Here is an 18,283-nt window from a genome sequence, read left to right as displayed (position 1 = left end):
AATGGAGTTACACATTAAGACAATCACTACCAATGAATTAGGATATCAAATAAGCATGCTTCAGTGAATTATTTGAGCTGAGCACATAGACACTTTTTTCTTTTTAGCGGATGATATATTAAAAAAAAAACTCCACACATGCTCAGTAACCGTTAAAGATTCATGTAAGGCAACATTTAACAAAACGGAAACCTGAATCATTACATGAATAAAGTTTGTCCGATTTTTCTCTACCTCTGTCAAAACTGATTAGGACAGTTAAAAACCAGCCAAGCTTGTAGTTCAAGCATGTGAGCACCAAGGAATAAAAAAATATGCTTGAATGGATGCAATAAGAAAAAGATCAAATGCAGTTTTTTCCAGTACTATTCAGTGTAATAACAGGGGCTGAATCCTGGATAGAAGATAGCAGAGAAAGCACAAAAGAGAAAGCTGAGAATGACGAAACAAAAAGGAAGACTGTGAGATTATCTGCGACCTTCCACTGTAGTTATAATCCATACTTTACAATATTGCCCACAGAAAATTGTAAATCTGCCACATGACAGTTTATAGGAATGATTGGACAGTACTAAACAGCAGCTAAAGCACTGTGGGCCACTCTTTCTATATTCATATATAATCGTGATACAGAGTCTATGGACACTAAGATTAGCAAACATCCTCGAGCACAACTATTGTCCCAGCAGGGAAATTTGACTGAACACTAATCCATAATTTCTTTTTCCATTTATATATTTCAAAACTGGGATTTGCCATTACAGAAACAATCCCAGCTGTCGGAGTGAATGTGAATCTGTCAGCGTGTTCATTCTCCTGCTACCAAATTCTCACCACGAGGTCCGGCACCATTTACGAAAATCATGCTGCTCAGGCCATTGAATTTCAAGAGCTCTGTAAATGGGGAGAGAGAGTCTATTTGCATTGGCAGTCACAACCCAAAAGGTGTATCCGATGTCTTGAGGGCACAGGGAGAAGATGAATAAGGGAAGCTGCATAGGACTGGCTCTATATATAGCAGGTAATCTGTCATCTCATTTTTGTCGTCTCCCTTCCCCTCGTTTTTGCTTTGAGGAATGAGGGATTGATGTTCAGAAGATCAGAGGAACTAAGAAGGGAATCTCGAAGGCTTGGAGAGAAGAGAATTAGGAGGGCCGGTGTGTATGTGTGTGTGTTAGTGTGCATGTTGGAGGAAAGAAGGCGCTTGCACCGAGCGACTGATGACTGCTGTTTTTGGAGACCCAGTTGTAGCTGGCCCAAGTCCAATTCGGATAGTTCAACTCTCCCAACTACAAGAGAGAAAGTAAAAAGGGAAACTATACATCTAACAGTTTAGCTTCAAAAGAGTTCCGCTGATTCCCATCCCACACTGCAAAAAAACTTCATTTCCTCTCAATCTGCAACACTGCTGTAGCCTAGAGTCACATATCTGAAGCGGATATTGTTTGAACGTCCTGTCAGTCCTGACAGGTTAGACTCCCTGACAGAGACATACAGAGACAAGAAGAGATGAATATTGTTCACAAGCACATACACACATGCACATGCACACGCACAAAAACACTCAAGAAAACACCCCTGGGAAAAAGCTGAGGGGCCCTTATGGAGCTCCTTTTGATAAGGTTCACCATGTGGTCACTTCAAAGCACACATGTAGGAGTGGATAAAATAGGAGCAAAGGGATGGTGGGAGTGAGAAAAAGACATGAGGTGGGATAAAAAGGCAGCAGCAAACAGCGATAGAATGAACCAGGGGAAGGGTTGGTAAGATTAAAGAAAACGCAGGGAGGGATTACTCTGCAAAAAAAGAAAGAAGGAAGCAGATTTGCATGGAAAGACGGCAGGACACACGAGGGTAAAGGCGCAAACACAAGCGCCCGATGTGCATGTGCATGCTCACGCGTGCGGGTGCACATACACTGCATTCGCACACTTGGGGGAGACAAATCTGGAACATCGGCGAGAGGATTGGGAGGCCGAATCTCATTGCTCTGTGCCAGCTAAAGCAGCAACTTTTTGCTGAGAGAGAATCCTCACACTGATGAGTAGCTAGCTACGGTGTGGCCTGCAGGCACACACCAGCACATGAGGGAGAGAGCGGGATCATTAGACTAACTGAAGCATTCATAGACAGTAGACAGTTAGCTAGCTAGCTCCATCTAGAAACACTTCCACTAAATAATTCACAGAGGTGTAAATAAAATATTATTCCAGTGGCCTTCACCTTAAAAAAAAACGAAACAAGAAAGCTGCCATGCTGAGTAATGAGTTCTTCTTTAGGAGATGAGTTCAGCTATGACAGCCAAGCAGATGAGTACATAAAAAAGACCTTACCTCAATATTCAGTTATTCTCATTGATATTCAAAAAGGGGGTTGTGCTGCTTGGTTTAAAACAGAATATTACATCTGTATATCTGGCTTTGATAATGACACTGTAACATGCCATCTCTCCAGATTTAAAAAAAATAATAATAATAATAACTAGAAAGCAATGTTCTCCATCAGCAAGAGCCCAGCAACTGCATAACTGTCCTTTAATTTTCCCAGAATAACAGAATGATAGCAGGACATTTATTGCTTTTCTCCCACAGCGAAGAGTGCAATATTTTTCTGCATAATGCATGAACACGACAACGTGGCCTAAATCATACCACAAAAACAAATAGCCTCATAATCGATGGGGCGGCGAGCTATTTGTGCGCATTAGATATCAGTCTTCCTCACATATATAACACAATATTAGGACAAGCTGAAACACAGCCAGACGGAGGTTGGCAAGGACAAGAAACCAAAGCACTAACACTGAGTCAGCAGAAGATGAATAGGCCACAGGTCTTTTCCACGTGTCCCACTGGGGCTACAGTGCTACAGCGTGGTGATGTAGTCCTCACCCTGTGTGCCAAAACTACAGTCGAGAGCAGAAATCAATACGTACTGCAGCCGATTCCTCACCGTGGCACCCGTGATTATGACAACCACTCCAGGTGGTAGGAGTATGGATCATATTGCTTTCCTGGCTCAAGGCCTCTGCTTCTGGCACACAAAAACCTTCTCATTTCCAAAAGGTCAATCAATATAAAAAACGGGCTCATCTCCCTCTGGCCAGCTTTGTATTTCTTAAATTACACAGTAATCAGTTTTTAATGGGTCCCCTGGGATATGAAACCCCCTAAGTGTCTGCAGCGCAAGACCGAGCAGCATTTCTAAAACTTAGAATCTTAATCTCGCGTGTGAATTTCATATCCATATACTTCACTGAGGTATTCACTTAGAATAAGGCAGATGATGGAGGACATTCTCCACCACTATTTTATTTTAGGAAGCTGTCTTCATATCTTTGCGCTGCTCTTGACGTCCAAATGCCAAGGTTAAGAAAGTTAAAAAGATGTCCCGTGATTGAGCCCTCTGAGACTGATATCTAAGGACAGCTGCTCTTCCTCTTGCCTCTCTCCCTCTTTTTATGCTCCTTGCCTAACTCCCTCTGTCAATCCCAGAAAAAACTTTTAACCCCACCCCACCCCAACCCCCGATACCCCCTCGCAGCTCCCCCGACACACACATCTCCGAACTCACCAGATTTCCTCTCCATCTGCTGCCTGTCCTAACAGAGCCCCCTCGCTCTCAACTCTTTTCTCAAATATTGTTTCTTCATTTACTTACAATGACATGATGATTTGCTTACAATTGCTCTACTGAGGCAAATTGTCAAGTTTTCAATGCCAGTAAACATTCAGTTAGCCAGTGAGTCAGAGAGGCGAGCAGTCTGTGTGTGTGTGTGTTTGATATGTATCAGGGGTTTCCTCTCAGCTCCTATTACTCTGACACAACACGTTCTAAATTAGCCACCTGACACTAGCCACTGACTGAACCTTAGGGCTTGACCTCGGGTGTCTCCCTCACTTTGCATGTGCAACATGCCCCAACATAGGAGTGCAACACCTGATCAGAACAAACCTCACTAAAGAGTGCAAATTCCCTCATAGAAAAAGATGTCTGTGCAATAGAAAGAGTGCGTGCTTTAAGATTCCAGGTTTCCCATCCAAGTACCAACTCAGGTTTCAGCACACAGTACAATATTCACAGCATTCAGTAACCTTGTCAAAGGTACAGATATGGTTTTACTGACTTTGTCATGGCCTATTTAACGTTAAGTTCCTATCAAATTGCCGCTACCCTCTGAACCCAACTCACAGTTTATATCCCGCCGTTCGCGGATACTTAAAGGTGTGATGATTAATCTCTGTGCTGCTGGCGTTAATGAGCAGTGCCCTCTTTCTTCCAGTGCTGTGGCTGGCATCTGCCCGCTTCACACAAGGAGAGAGGAAAGTATGCAGCTGGCCCCCTGGAGGGCAGCGCAAAGACGGCGCACATTGATTATTGGAAATACTAATACCAATACTAGTAATACTAATACTAATATTAATCCATCCAAATATCTCGACCCACAGTTTATTTCTGTGGCGAGTTTAAAGAAACAGTCTGACATTTTGTACCTCTTTATACAAGATGCTCAACGATGACTCATGTGTGCTTTCCTCTGAGGATGAGAGGGCAATGTGTCCACCTTTGCACCTACAAAAGTATAAGATGCAGTCTAAAAACTGCAAATTGTACCTCTGAATGGTAATGTGCATTACTGCTGCAGAACACTGAGGGCAAAGATGGCAAAAGTATGTGGCAACAATGTTACTTGGAGCTACTGTGTGATGCCAACTATGAGACGGGACAAGGACAGGTTTGTTTAAAGTGGACATCTGATCACACGCAGGCCTCTCAGTAATTAATAGGCATGAAGTGTTAATTCAAAATGGTATGTGTTTCAACTTTCAACTTTAACAGGATTACAAAACACATTCTTCAGAAGTGGCGTCTGGAAGGTAAGAGGTGGGGGGACTCGGTTATAGTTTCAAGTCACATTGTGGTAGCAGCTCTTTTTCGGTACAGTAGTGATTTGCTTGGACAGATAGCCGTGTCGTTCCACTCATACTGCGCAGCCCTGACCTCTGTCGGTCTCATAAACACTGGCTTTACAAAATTTGATTACATGTACGTGTGGAAAGAAGAGGTCAGAGGGGCAGAAAGAGTATGTATGAGAGAGAATGATTGACAACTTGTATCCCTAAATCCCCAGAACAGAGCAGATCAGAAACAAGGTGCAGTGCAGAAGAGTCAGCAGTTATAAACAGTTACTTACTGGAGCTTGTACTCTCAAACTCTTTGTCATCATTACCTCTTGTTGTTATAGCTGTGGGATTGAAGAAACCTATAGTAGTTTCTATGGAGTTCCACCTATAACATTAGTTCATGTTAGCCACACTGGACCAGAAATGTCAATAGGAGGTCAGTCGGAGATCTTGTTGAGAATACATACTGCAACCATCTTAAGAAAAAAAACAACAAAGAAAATAAATGGAAAACAAGAAGCACTCCGAGAGCGCAAACCTCCACCAAGGAGGCACAGCCTCTGGGTAGTATTTACATTTAACGGAGTAGTATCCTGTTTTGTATTCATTCGTGTTGTTTTCTTTGTGCTTTTTAAATGGAATTCAAGACGGTTCAAGAAATACAAATAACGTGTTTTGGAGCCAACGTGAAAGAAAGGCAGATGTAAAATATAAAAAGTGAGGTCGGAACTCAAATGTGACAAGCTATGGATCCAAACTATAAGAGTCAGAGGCCCACGGTAATGTTATATTTAGAATCCCGTTATACATCACATATATTATATAGTATATGCCTATATGTTGTCAATACAAACAATGGCAGTAAGAAATAGTTTTAAATTGATTTACATAGAATAATTATCACTTTGACCTTCAGATTGATCTGTTGGGGTCAGAGTTCAAATGGGATACGATATTTTAAACTCTTTATGTGGTACTTTTTATATGTTGACCTTGAAGACCTTGGTGGATGCAAAACAAATTTTAATGGCTTGTTAATGTGACCCCACTCTACAATTGGTCAGAATTCAGTCAAAATTTTCGTATCAGTAATGTGATTTTATCCTGTAAGTCAAATAGAAATAAAACACATCGTGAGCATGCATTTCAACGTGTCTATATTTAGCTATGCCCAGATATAAAGCTGTGAGATTGGAAAAAAAATCCCATCGCTTCTTTGGAAGCACTTGGGAAGCTGACATTTCTTTTCAGTCACATTCATTTTTTTGGCAACCTGCTAAAACACAACAATAATCACCTGCCTTTAACTCTGCTGTAGTAGTGTCCAAAACTCCTGAGGGAAACATCTGGGACTTTTTTTAGCTGCTCAGTGCTGCCCAATGCTCACCAACAAATTGTCTTGTCTATTATTTTGTCTTGACCAGGTACTAAAAAAAGTTCAAAGTGAACCAAACAATAAAGTTGTGGGACAAGCAGCTAAACAATGAGCCCAAATGTTTTTATAAAACCCTGTTTGCTGTCTGCTGTTGAGCGACTAGCATCGTCTTTGTGTGGGATTTATGGTTTCTGTTGTAATCCTTACAGCTTTGCTCTGACACCGCTCAAAGATTTTCTTTTCCATGCCTGCTCCTTCTGTGTGTTTTGGTTGATCTGAGTTGTTCGTTCTTTGTCCTTTTTCCAGTTACTTCCTGTTTTATTTTGAAGGTTAAGAAGCTTAGAAAGGTTTGAAGGCTAGAAAAGGAGAAAAGTTATTTGGTGTTTATTTGGTGTTTTGCCGTTGTTTTGTTTTTTTAACGAACTGTAAACAGGAGGCCATGGCTTTTAGCCTTTTGACAGACAATGGGTCAAATTTAAGAACTTCACCCTCACTATCCTTTTTTCGCATTGTCACATGCAAAAAAAACGAGGTTCGCAAGTTATTTTTCATATTTGGTCATTAGTGCTGACATGTTCCCGCACTCAGTTTGAGATCCCCGATCATATCTCCTAAGTTACAGCTTTTAAATTTGAACAATGGGAGCCACCTCTTCATTCTTCCCGCAATCCTTTACTTCTCCCAGCCTCCCACTCGCTCCCAACTTCCCCGTTCTTCCATTGTCCTCGACTGATATTATATGAACTCTCATTACAGCGGTGGTAATAGACTCTTCAGCACCAAGATCCTCTTTATTATCTGTCAGCTGTGGACTACATCTCTAAGCTGATTAGCCAGAGCCGTCTTTTCAGCATTTCAATTAGGAGCGTTTTGAATAGTCAAGCAGCTTGCACGCCTTATATTCATTACTGACATTCTTAGAGCACTATGCGATGTTCAAATCCAGTAATCCAAGAAACATATTGCAGCAGTGAGGATGAAAGGGCAACAGAAGAATGACATCATGGCAGATTTTAATATTGGTCTCACAGGCAAATGGCAAAAGTAGCTATTAACAGCAATCCAAAGCAATTTACAGCAGCAGAGACACTTGCAGTTTAGCATAAATGGCCCAGCTGGCAATCGTGTCATGTACACCCATATGCAAGCACACACACATACACACAAACGGTTTTTCATATGCTTTAAAAGACAAATATATTCAAGAGAGTTATATTTACCATCACACATTAAGCTCTGTGCCTGAATCTTATCACTGCAGAATGGTAAAAATTGATAAATGTGTCAGTCTGAGTAGCATGAAGACTGAAGTGTCCACTAAGCTGTAAAACACCTGTATGTCCAATTCGGCTGTTCGACCAGGTAAAGGGCCACAAAGGGGGAAAAATGAGAGAGGATGAAGCAGGAGAGCAGGAAATTGAGGGAGAGGAATGGGAGGAAGAGGTTGTGACTCCTAGTACTAATGGATTTAGGTCAGATGACGAAGATATGATTTGCACGACGTTCATGCGTGTGTGTGTGTCTGCGAGTTTGCGTGTACAAGTGGAGAGCATGGTTTTGTGATGTCATTAACAGTCGAGCCAAAATACGATGATCTCGGGGTATTATCAGTATCTGTTTAAGGTATCCGGCTTTGTCAAATACCCACTTGACACAGGAGTCACCATCATGTTTTATCATTCAGTCTCTGTCTGACTCTCTCACTTTCACACACACACAAACACACACGCACACACACACACAAACTCCCACTAATCCATTCAAGGCATTGTTAATCCAGCTGTGTGCTGGTACAGAGATGTGCTGTACATGGCTGACAACCAAGTCACCAATGCTGATGTCATACCTGTGTGTATTTCGGTTGCCTCCGTTGTAATCGCTGCTGTTTGCGAGACACACGCAGCACACTATTATGCGAATATATCAAGGAGCCTAAACCGTGTACTCTGCTCTTTGCATTACAGCACACTGAATTTCTCTCTGTAGAGATCCTGAGTGTCACAAACGCTCATGTCGGTGTGCTAAGTGAAATGTTGTTGTCATGTTCTCAGCTGTATAATTTGACAAAGAGCTCAGTCTCACTTAGAGCCTCAGTCGGGGAGAAGGGAGCAGAGAGGGAAAAGGGATGCAGTTGTACACACTTGAGGATTTCTACAGTAGTCATGTACCATTTGCCACAGAACAATGGAAGTGGAGTAGCTGAGAGTCAAGTGCCATTTCCCTGGGCATGTTAGTGGTGCTTGTAGAGGAAGACCAGAGTCTTCCACATTTCAAATTAGATTTTTCAAGTGAGTAATTCTTTTTTTTTACCATAGTGGTTTCAGTGAGGTCTCTTTTTCTAACCTTAAAACACCTAATATCCCTCATGTTTAATTCAACGAACACATTTACACTGTCTGATCTGTGTCTCAGGTATGGTAGAGGGTGTCTGTATTGTTGGAGTGTTCAAAGATATCGCCACAGTCTCTGCTTGATTGTTATAATCTGGTCAATCTGCTTTAAATGCTTAGTTTCCAGCAGTTACTGCATCTGTTTGTCATCGACATGAGGGGATTTCCTTAATATAGTCGCAGCTCTGGCTGTAAACACAGCAGTGTCACCAACCTGCTCCGTCTGATTCAAAATTGGATCCACCGCTTTGCTCTGCAGTACTCTACAGTTTTTGGAGGTTGACCAAAACTGCTTTTTCATTAATTAAGTTATGTTAAACTTGCTTTTCTTTGCTTAAGGTTAAAGTAAAAGTGGACAGTACAATCCCAACGTGTTTGTTTATGCTATTTTAGGCCCCAGTCACACAAGTATAGAAACTGTTGAGGAATTATCTGACAACCAAATGTGTATTCTCCAACCAATTTGGGGAGTGGTTATTGGAGATTATGTATCAGAATTTCAGGAGTGAGACCACGCCTCCAAACACGCTCCTTCCGGTTGTCATCTATATAGGTTCCCCCCAGTTCTGCAAACTGTTCATTCTCGTATACGCGCTCCTCCCTCCCTCCTTGTTCTCAATTCTTTAACTTCTTCACTTCTATTTAGTACATGGGGATCTGCCCGGCCCGGGAGCCATTGCCAGTCCCCTTCAAGGCCATTCCCCAAACTGCAGCTCAATTCATGTCCAAGCATTCACCTTTACCTACTAAAACGCTGTCAAACCTAAAATGAGGACGTGGGCCCAGCTAGTGAACTGGAGGTTGTTGGTAGTAATTAAGAAATTCACACAGGCCTAGAGAATGGTCAGTGACCCCCTGGTAACCTCAGGCCACTGGTTGGCAAGTGGTTGCTGGAGGTTACTGCCAGTTGCTAGAAGTCCCTACTGTGTGTGGTGCTGGACTGAAAACCTCTGTGCGATTGCTTTGATCACTAGCCGGTTACTGCTGTCTCCAGGGGTTTTCATGCAAGATGCCAACTTGTCTACAAACTACTCGCCAAGCAGCAGTGAAACTGAAGAAAGCGATTGTAACTGTAAACAGAGAACATTCACCAAAACGTTGTGCCCTACAGTTGCAAAAGGGACTACTTTCTCTTTGAAGACAGACAAACTCAAGTTCCAGTTTGCCACAAGCAACTCTGCAGTAGTCCGCTACCAACCAAAGCAATCACAAGGCTGGTTTTTTGGTTCAGAACTCTCTTTGCAAGCGATCTCACCTGGCAACAGCCATCAGTGGTTGCCAGGGGGTTGGTGACTTGTGTGACTGCCACTCAATAGACTACTCAGCAGAACTGAATATTGGCAGCTAGGCTAATGCCAAAAAATGTGGAACCACATCATAATTGAGGACACTGAATCATAACCTGTGGGCAATATTATATTAAATAAAAATATTTTCTCTTGTATTGATAATGTTTAAGTGTTTGTGTACATATTAAACTGCACCACTGGCACCATTGTAAGAGAGCTTTGATGTAAGATCTCAAAAGGTTGATTCTGTTCATCTGGACGTAGCATTTTCTCCCAATGAAAATGCTACGTCCAGATGAACAGAATTTACTTACCTGGATGATTGAGCATGCATCAAGACTTTGATTTAAGATGTATTCATATAAGGAATTAAGAGGATGACATTTTAATTTGCTACCTGAACACCCATATGCACCTTTTAACACAGACATATATAAATAACACTGTTTTATATAGCCTACTGTATTATTGAATGACTAAGTTCACTGTTATGTCCCACAATAAGCAGGAAATGAGGTCATATTTATGAATAAAAATACCCTGCTATAATCATTGTTGTTGCAGAACTTTGCTTGCTTGCTTTGAGTGCCGTCCACTCTCATACTGTGGAGTAGATTCAGGCACTCTAACAGATTTGAGAATTTCGATTTTAATTCAGTGATCATTTTAAATTTTGTTATTTTTTCCTTTTCTTTTTACAGAACCAGGCCAGGGACAGAGAACAAAAGAAGAAAAAGTTGGCTTAAAGGGAGCATGGGCGTGTAGTTATGAAGAAGTTAGGAAAAGCCTTCCTAAATAATTTCAATGGATATACACTTGATGATTGTAACCTTCAGAGATGTTTTTCTGGAATAAATGGGGAATAGACTGATTCTTTTACGGTACTTTTCTACTCTCCCAGAGCACTCAAAGAATTTAATAGAACATACTTCATTCACCTATTCACACCCAGTCATAGAAGTGCTTTTTCTATGTTTAAGTGCTTTCTATCTAACATTCACACACATTCACCCTCTGATGGATGCATCGTAGAGCAACTTGGGGTTAATATCTTGCCCAAGGATATTTGGCATGTAGACAAAAGTAGCCAGGGATTGAACCACCAACCTTCCCAACCCACTTAACCTCCTGACTTACAGCCACCAACAAACATAATGAAGAAATAAATGTAGTTCTTTTTTACATTTCTAATAGAGTGGATTTTTAGGACTTTTCAGTTACAAAATAGAGGATGCGTTTTTTCATGCAAGCCCAGATTAAGATTTAACTGCCTGTGTAGCATGGACGGACTGGGCATGTGTGTGGGCAGAGACAGGGATAAATAAGGGAAAGCAAAGGAGTGTGTGGACACATCCAGAAAGAACAAGACAGTTGTAAAGCTATGCTAACAGGAAGCATGAGAAACGAGTGAAGAAAAACAGTATGCACAGAAAAAAGAATATTTTAATCAGCTGTGTGGCAGGCAGGTTAGGACTCAAACACAGGACTCCAAAAATCACAAAATTAAGGCCAAAACAGCTTTGAAGTTGAACTCTCTCAAAAACGCAAGATACAAAAAACTCAACTTCAACTGGAAGCGGGAACTACTCGGCTCAAGAAACAGAGACACCCAGAGCGCACAGCTAGAAGGGTGGCACACAAACTCACACAATATAAACACACAGGAAACCAAGGGAACAGGCCACAGGTGGGAACAAACTGACACAAATCGAGGTTAACTTTAAATCGAGACTATGGAAGCAAAACTGAACATGATACAGGTGAGGCAGGAGACTATCAAAGTAAAACAGGAAGTAGCACACTTAGACATGTGGGATTGACACAGGGACTGGAGAGAAACATTCATGAAGACATACAACTTGATGTGGGAAGACAAAAGCACACACATGGCAGACAGAGCTGAAAGACAGAGAGAGAAAGCTAAAGAGCAAGGGACGAGAGAGAGAGAGGCAGAGAGTGCACGAGAGAGCGAAAGCAAACTTGACATTCATAAACAGACATGATGGACAACACAGAGACATGACAGGCAGACAAATTAACATGAAGACAAGACTGACTTCACAGAGAGACACCAATTACTAACACAGGAAACTAGACACAAGAGAAGGAACCAGCTAGTGATGACGAACACTGACTTAACCACATAATAACAAAAGCCTGAACGACAACAAATACAAAATATAGAGCTATAATGTAAAAATACCTAACTGGAAAACTCAAAACCAGTAAGCTAGAAAATTAAAACCCATGAGAAAGAAGGAGCTGTCGGAATGGGACATGGCTGAGACTGAAAGGCTGAATGTGAGAGAAACACGGTCATGACATTTTTTTTTAAAGCTGGGAGGGATCATAGACAAATGCTGAAAGAAAAAACAAAAAGAAGAAAAGCAATAGGAAAGAGTGACGGATAGACAGAGAGATACTGAGCACTAAAATGTAGTAGAGGAGATAGCAGATGGTGGGGATTATTCTGGACTAAAATACTCTGTGATCTACAGAGGGAAGGCCACAGACATAAACCGTTACAGACTCCATCTGCCAGAAATAGACCAAAAAGAGCTGTAGGTGCACCATCGCAATAATGATCAAATACTGCCTGGATAGCAAAATCCAAAAAAACGGCTATATTTGTCATCATAAACAACACAATGACTCTGAGGACAGATAAAATGCTGATGTTCAGTTATGCTCACGCGTTTAGTGAAATCACTTGGGAGAAATGTCCTGTTGAGTGTCACAGAATCGGGCCTTTCAAGAAATTTAACAGAATTATATTTAGAAACTGAAACGGGTGAACGGCAATGACGTGAAGACCTAAAACGTGCTGCTTTCAGGTGCCTATGTGCTGGAGCATTTCAGAACGTGTTTGTGTGTGATTATGACTGATACCATAAGACCGCCACTAATCCACATTTTATGTTCACCGTGATTAGGACAACAGCCTGCTGAGCTATGTGCGTGCATGTGCGTGTCTGTGTGTGGGGTGTGTGTGCAGTGAAAACAAAGGCAAACTAGTCCACAAATCTCCCAAATAATGCGGTTATATCCATCCACACACATACACAACCTGAAAACGCACAAATACAGATACAGACTAATGCTTGCTAATTATCCTGTCTCCCCCTGTGTGCAGGAAGGGAATAAAAGAGCAAAGACAGAGATCTGGAAATAAGTTGAGCTTTTTTTTTTACCTTTTCCTGTGTGTAGATCAAACCTTGAACCTGCGGAGAGAGAAAAAAGACAATAAAGAAGGCATAATTACTGTTGTGTTTTGTGAGTGAGCATTAGTGTAGCTGAGCCAATCACACAGTGCACCACCACACTGATGAAACAGAGAAATCAACATTAGCATCTCTCTGCAGGCAGACAGAACCTGCACCATGCTCGGTTGCTTCTTGCATCTTTTCTTGATATCCCTGCAACTGCTACTCAAGACTTTAGGTTTCTGTGGCAGCAAGTAAGCCAATGCATTCAAGTCTCAAATATTGTGACTTAATCTATGTGTGCATAAGAGAGAAGGTGTGTGTTTGTGCATGTGTGTTATTGGCTAATTATCTACCCTGACATGGGGGGGCAGTTAATTAAATCCTTCCCCGGCAGTATGCATAAAGTAATTATTGAGCATGGATGCATATCTACCCCAAAAAAAAGTCATCATTTGCATGTGATAAACGCAATGTCACATGTTCCCTGCTGCAACACACACATTTAAAAGAACTTCCTTTCCAAAGAACTGAGAGCATGCTGGCAATCAAACCGCAAATCAGAAATTCGTTTTTTGCATCATCTTCTTAACTGAAGATGATGAGCTGCTCTTCAATTCCAACTGGAAATTGAAGGTCGCGCAATTGCACTTGACAGACCGCTAATATCATCGTTACCAAGTTCGTCATCACATTAAACCGGTGTTGATTTCGTTGATCAATGATTTTCGTTAAAGGACTGTTAAAGTTAAAGACTTCTTCATTCTTAAACCTATTATGGATTCAGTTTTTATACACCTCAAAATACCAATTTGTAGCCACCAACTGCGCCAGTGAAACAACACATTCCCTGCAATCACCATGCCCCCAATTACTGCTTTCTGTTCTGAAGCTGATGGAAGAAGCCTGTCATCCAGTCGGTATGTACAACGTGCAAACAGATGCCCGCTGCATCTGCCGTCTCAGTGAAACGGTCCGGTGCTGGATTGATACGATCTGCTAAGCTGCAGTGAGTGTCTGAGATCTTTACCTTCGCTTAAAGCGCTTTGAACGCTATAATCAGCGATAAAAGTTTTTAACTGACATGACATCCTCAGAGAGAGAAAGGGGGGAAAAGCGATTGCGTGTGTGCGGGATTAAGTGGGCATTTTTGTCCCTTTGCTACTTTCACGAGACTTCTCACACTTTTCAGTTTCAAAGATTCGCTTTCTAAGATATCTCTTCCTTTCATGCAAAACACTGCGTCATTGTCCCACACTGTAGCTGCATTCAGAGTATTTTGAAAAGAGGCAACACTGGCAGTTTCAATCTGTCCTCTGCTGAAAACCTTTGATGCTTTCAAGCTGAACAGAGAGAGACTGACCACCCAGGCTACAGGAGCCCTAGAAACAACAGGAGCTTCTGCAGCATACAAATAAGCTTAACAATCTTCTACAGACACGCACACATGAACACAATAAGATGTCTATGCTTTTCCCGTACAGGTTTATGCGTTGCTAAAAATACATATAAAAGACCTTCATGTTACAGGATTAAAGTTCTTTTACCCCTATAGGGACCCCAAAGCTGACTAGCTTTATGGCTCATATAGCAAAAACATCATGCCTGAGTACTTCTGTTTTAGGTTACCAATACAAACATTCTGCTAAGAGCTGAGTTCTTATAATCTTGCGAACATATAGTCATGTACTTGGTCAGTAGAAAACCATTTTACACTCCCTTCACGTGTGAAGAGATAAAAAAGAAACCCAAGCAAACAAGCAAGCAAAAACAAGAAAAACGAGCGCACACAGTAATAATATTTCATATTTTCTGCATGAGCAGGTGATGCAAGCAGAGGTGTGAGGCTGATGCTTCGCACGGCTGATCCTTTTCAGCTGCTGACATTCACAGGACCGTCAGCAGCATGTCTTCACACTACCTGCCACATACGGCTGGAGTGTTCTGCACTTGGAGGCATAATCATTTCAGCAGTTGCTAAGGAGAACTTATTCAGATGGAGCAAAGGCCGGTGGCAAAATTGGAAGAGAAGGGTGGTTGGCAGTGAAAAAATGTGCTGCACGTGCTGCTATTTTAACAGTTAATATTTTGCATATCTGCACAGAACTAATGCAAATTTTGTGCAACAGTGGATGTAACAGCAGAGCGTGATTGCATCTGACTAATCGATGAATGAAAGTTCAGCGACTGATGAGGCAAGGAGTGGTGTTTTGGGGTGTTGAATGAGGCAGCCAGAAACTAAAGAGCCAAAATAAAAAAATGTGATGACGCGAGCAACAGGTTGCAGATACAGATACTATATCTCCCCCTCTCTAAAGGGCATCATTCACTCTACAACAATGTGATAAGTCACTGCGTGAGTCCACTGCCAACAGTTTGAATTTAATCTCAACCTCTGAGCCACTTTACAGAGAATTTCAAACCATTACCCAAGCTCAACGATTGCCAGTGGCTGCCAAGTACCTTCAAGGGAATGTCAGTTTCCATGGTAACCACGCCACCACCAGCTGTAGACCCCATGAGTGAAAAATTCTTTAACGGCCAACGGATCACAAACCTTTCTGGAAGTTTCTCCCGAGTACTGTGTTGGCCTCTCTATCTCTAATGGACTTTTTACTCTTTGTACTGTGTGTGTGTTCTGTGTTCAACCTTGTCAGCTGATGCTCACTTGCAGCTTTCTTTAGTAGTTTCTCTCGGACTCTGAGAGGGCTCTGTGACACTAAATGGAAGGATGTACACATTTTTTACGTCAGCTGAGAATCAGGAAATGATATGTTCCCATCTGTGCATGTTAAATTTCATTGTAGTTTCTTAACTTTGATCACATCAAAAATGTGTCATTTTGTGTTTGTGCAACAAACAATTTAAACAGAATCCAACCAGTTGGCAACCAGATGATGATGCAGATTAATTCCAGCATTTTTTTTATTCACAAACCTTTGCCATTTTTTCTTTGGTGTAACCGAGCCATTAGAAAAGCAATGGCCTTGTTAAACAATACCAGGTAAAGCAAAGCTTTACTTGAAATTATGTGCTTAGATGCTCTGAGCAGCACTGAAGATGGAAGAACAACTTTCCAACTTGGGAAATAAGACCAACAACTGTACATGCACAGGCGGGCTGAAACAAGCTCTATAACTTTGACTGAATTATTATCACCATGTAAGTTACAAATTTACTGTTACAATCTTCTGAAGGATTGGTGCGTCTTTACAGCATAATAAAGTAAATCGACTCAGCTCTTTATTTTTCTTCTAAGACCAAACTGACACCAGTAAAACAAATCACTGTGGAGTGCCTTTAGTTTTGATTGCATTCCTGGGGACACACTACTGGAGCAGTGAAAATAACAGTTAAGAAGACTGAGAATATTACTGCTAAGCATATGTGCACAATTAAAATGCAATTTGTTTAAATTTTTAAAGCAGATCAAAGTACATTCCCGAGAACTGGTGAGCTTCTTGTAAACTACAGCATAGCACTAATTATTACTAAACGAATGTTTCTATAGTCAAAAATATGTGTTGTTTTGCTTTTTGTGTTGTTTCCCTTATAAGCAGGGTTTACTTCTCTCTTCTGAAGACAACAGGGAAAGGAAGAGTACTGCTCAGTGGACACTAAAGAAATGCAGCTTCAAGCAAAACAGACATGTGCCTCCCAAAGGCAAAGCTTCGCTCATCTCTCCTGCTAGTGTGCGTAGCCAGGAGTTGATAACCAGGTAGAGAGGAGCCATGTTGGAGACAACATGCCCAAACAAACTCCCACAGGATGTGGAGCGCTTCTTAAAAGCAGACAAGCCGCATCTTTAAAAACACAGCTCTGGCATTGGTTCACACATGATTTCATGACCCACGGTGTTCACACCTGATTCTCTCCCCTCCTGGGTGTTAATCAAGTTGTTTGTTTCAGAAAGACTTCATTAGTTTGTTTCTTTGATTGTGTAGCTGTGAATGCCTCTGAGTGAGTGCGAGTGCATGCTCATTTAGCATCATGAACATACTGTCCTTGAGAGTGCCTCTGACAAATGTAAACAAGTAAAACAAAAAAAAAGCCCTCATGACGTCGTCATCATGGATCATTTTCTTACTGGGAATACAGGTCAGCGCAAGGCAGGCAAAAGTGGAGAGGGTGTTAAGAGATGTTTTCCTTTATGGAGAATGATTTGTTTGTTTTACGTTCCAGCTCGCAAGCCTCACGGGCCCTAACCTACATTACAGCACAACGACTATTAATCATTGATGATCAGACCTTTTAATATCGCTCATGTAAAATTTATCTACACGTGAACAAAATAAATGAAGAGTTGTGTTCTAAAACACTGCATATTCATTTTTTGGTGGAAAATTATCACCTGGTGATTACCAAGCCTGTGGTCTCCACAAAGTCTGGACCTAAGCAAGACATGCCTGTTTGTTCTGAGAATATAATATCATTTCCTACTTAGCTGATGAATTTGAGAGTTAATTACTTTATATAGTTACATTACTCTCAGACACATATCATGTCTTTTAAGGTTATTTACAGTTATGTAACTGTAATCTATAGTACTGTGCAAATGTTTTGAGCCACCCCTCATTTCTTTATGTGCTGCTTGGAAAATTAGAAATGCTCCATGAAAGAGCCTCTGCCATGTTTTACAGATGGCTGTGGACACTTACTATATAAGACCTGTTGACACTGATTTTGAGTCATTGTGTAGTTTGGCATACCTCACCCTTTTCTCCCTGTTTGCCTTCCTTACACATGGCTTCTTCGACAGCCACTCGTCCACTGAGAACATTTCTGATGAGGCATCGTTGAAACAGAAGATGGAGCAGTTTAAGGGTCAAATCTCAGTTTCAGTGACAGGCCTTTGCTGGATTGTCCCCCCCCCCTGTTTCTTAAGGGTGTGATATTCAGACACTTTTAATCAGCTTTTTAGGTGTGTCACTTTTTCTTTTGACCTCCACTGTTACAGTTTCCTCAAATTTTTTTAAGGACACACTGTACGCCATATCTATATGAAAGGTTTTTCTCTCATAGCTCTTTAGGAATCACCTTGTTGGTTCAAAAATACAATTTCATGCCTGTGGTGTTTTGGGTATTTTTCATAGATACTACTGCTGAAGTCCACTTTAAAAAT

General features: G+C 41.3%; 1 protein-coding gene across 1 annotated transcript in view; it reads right to left on the bottom strand.

Moving 5' to 3' along the window:
* Positions 1 to 18,283, bottom strand: part of igsf11 (immunoglobulin superfamily member 11) — a 112,653-nt gene that overhangs the window by 65,646 nt on the left and 28,724 nt on the right. Inside the window, exon 2 of the mRNA XM_039622289.1 lies at positions 13,150 to 13,179. Within this exon, the coding sequence (XP_039478223.1) occupies positions 13,150 to 13,179 (30 nt within the window). The remainder of the gene's footprint in view (positions 1 to 13,149; positions 13,180 to 18,283) is intronic.

The sequence above is a fragment of the Oreochromis aureus genome, linkage group 14, assembly GCF_013358895.1.
Source record: "Oreochromis aureus strain Israel breed Guangdong linkage group 14, ZZ_aureus, whole genome shotgun sequence".
Lineage (NCBI taxonomy): Eukaryota > Metazoa > Chordata > Actinopteri > Cichliformes > Cichlidae > Oreochromis > Oreochromis aureus.
This window is presented reverse-complemented; position numbering and strand designations above follow the sequence as displayed.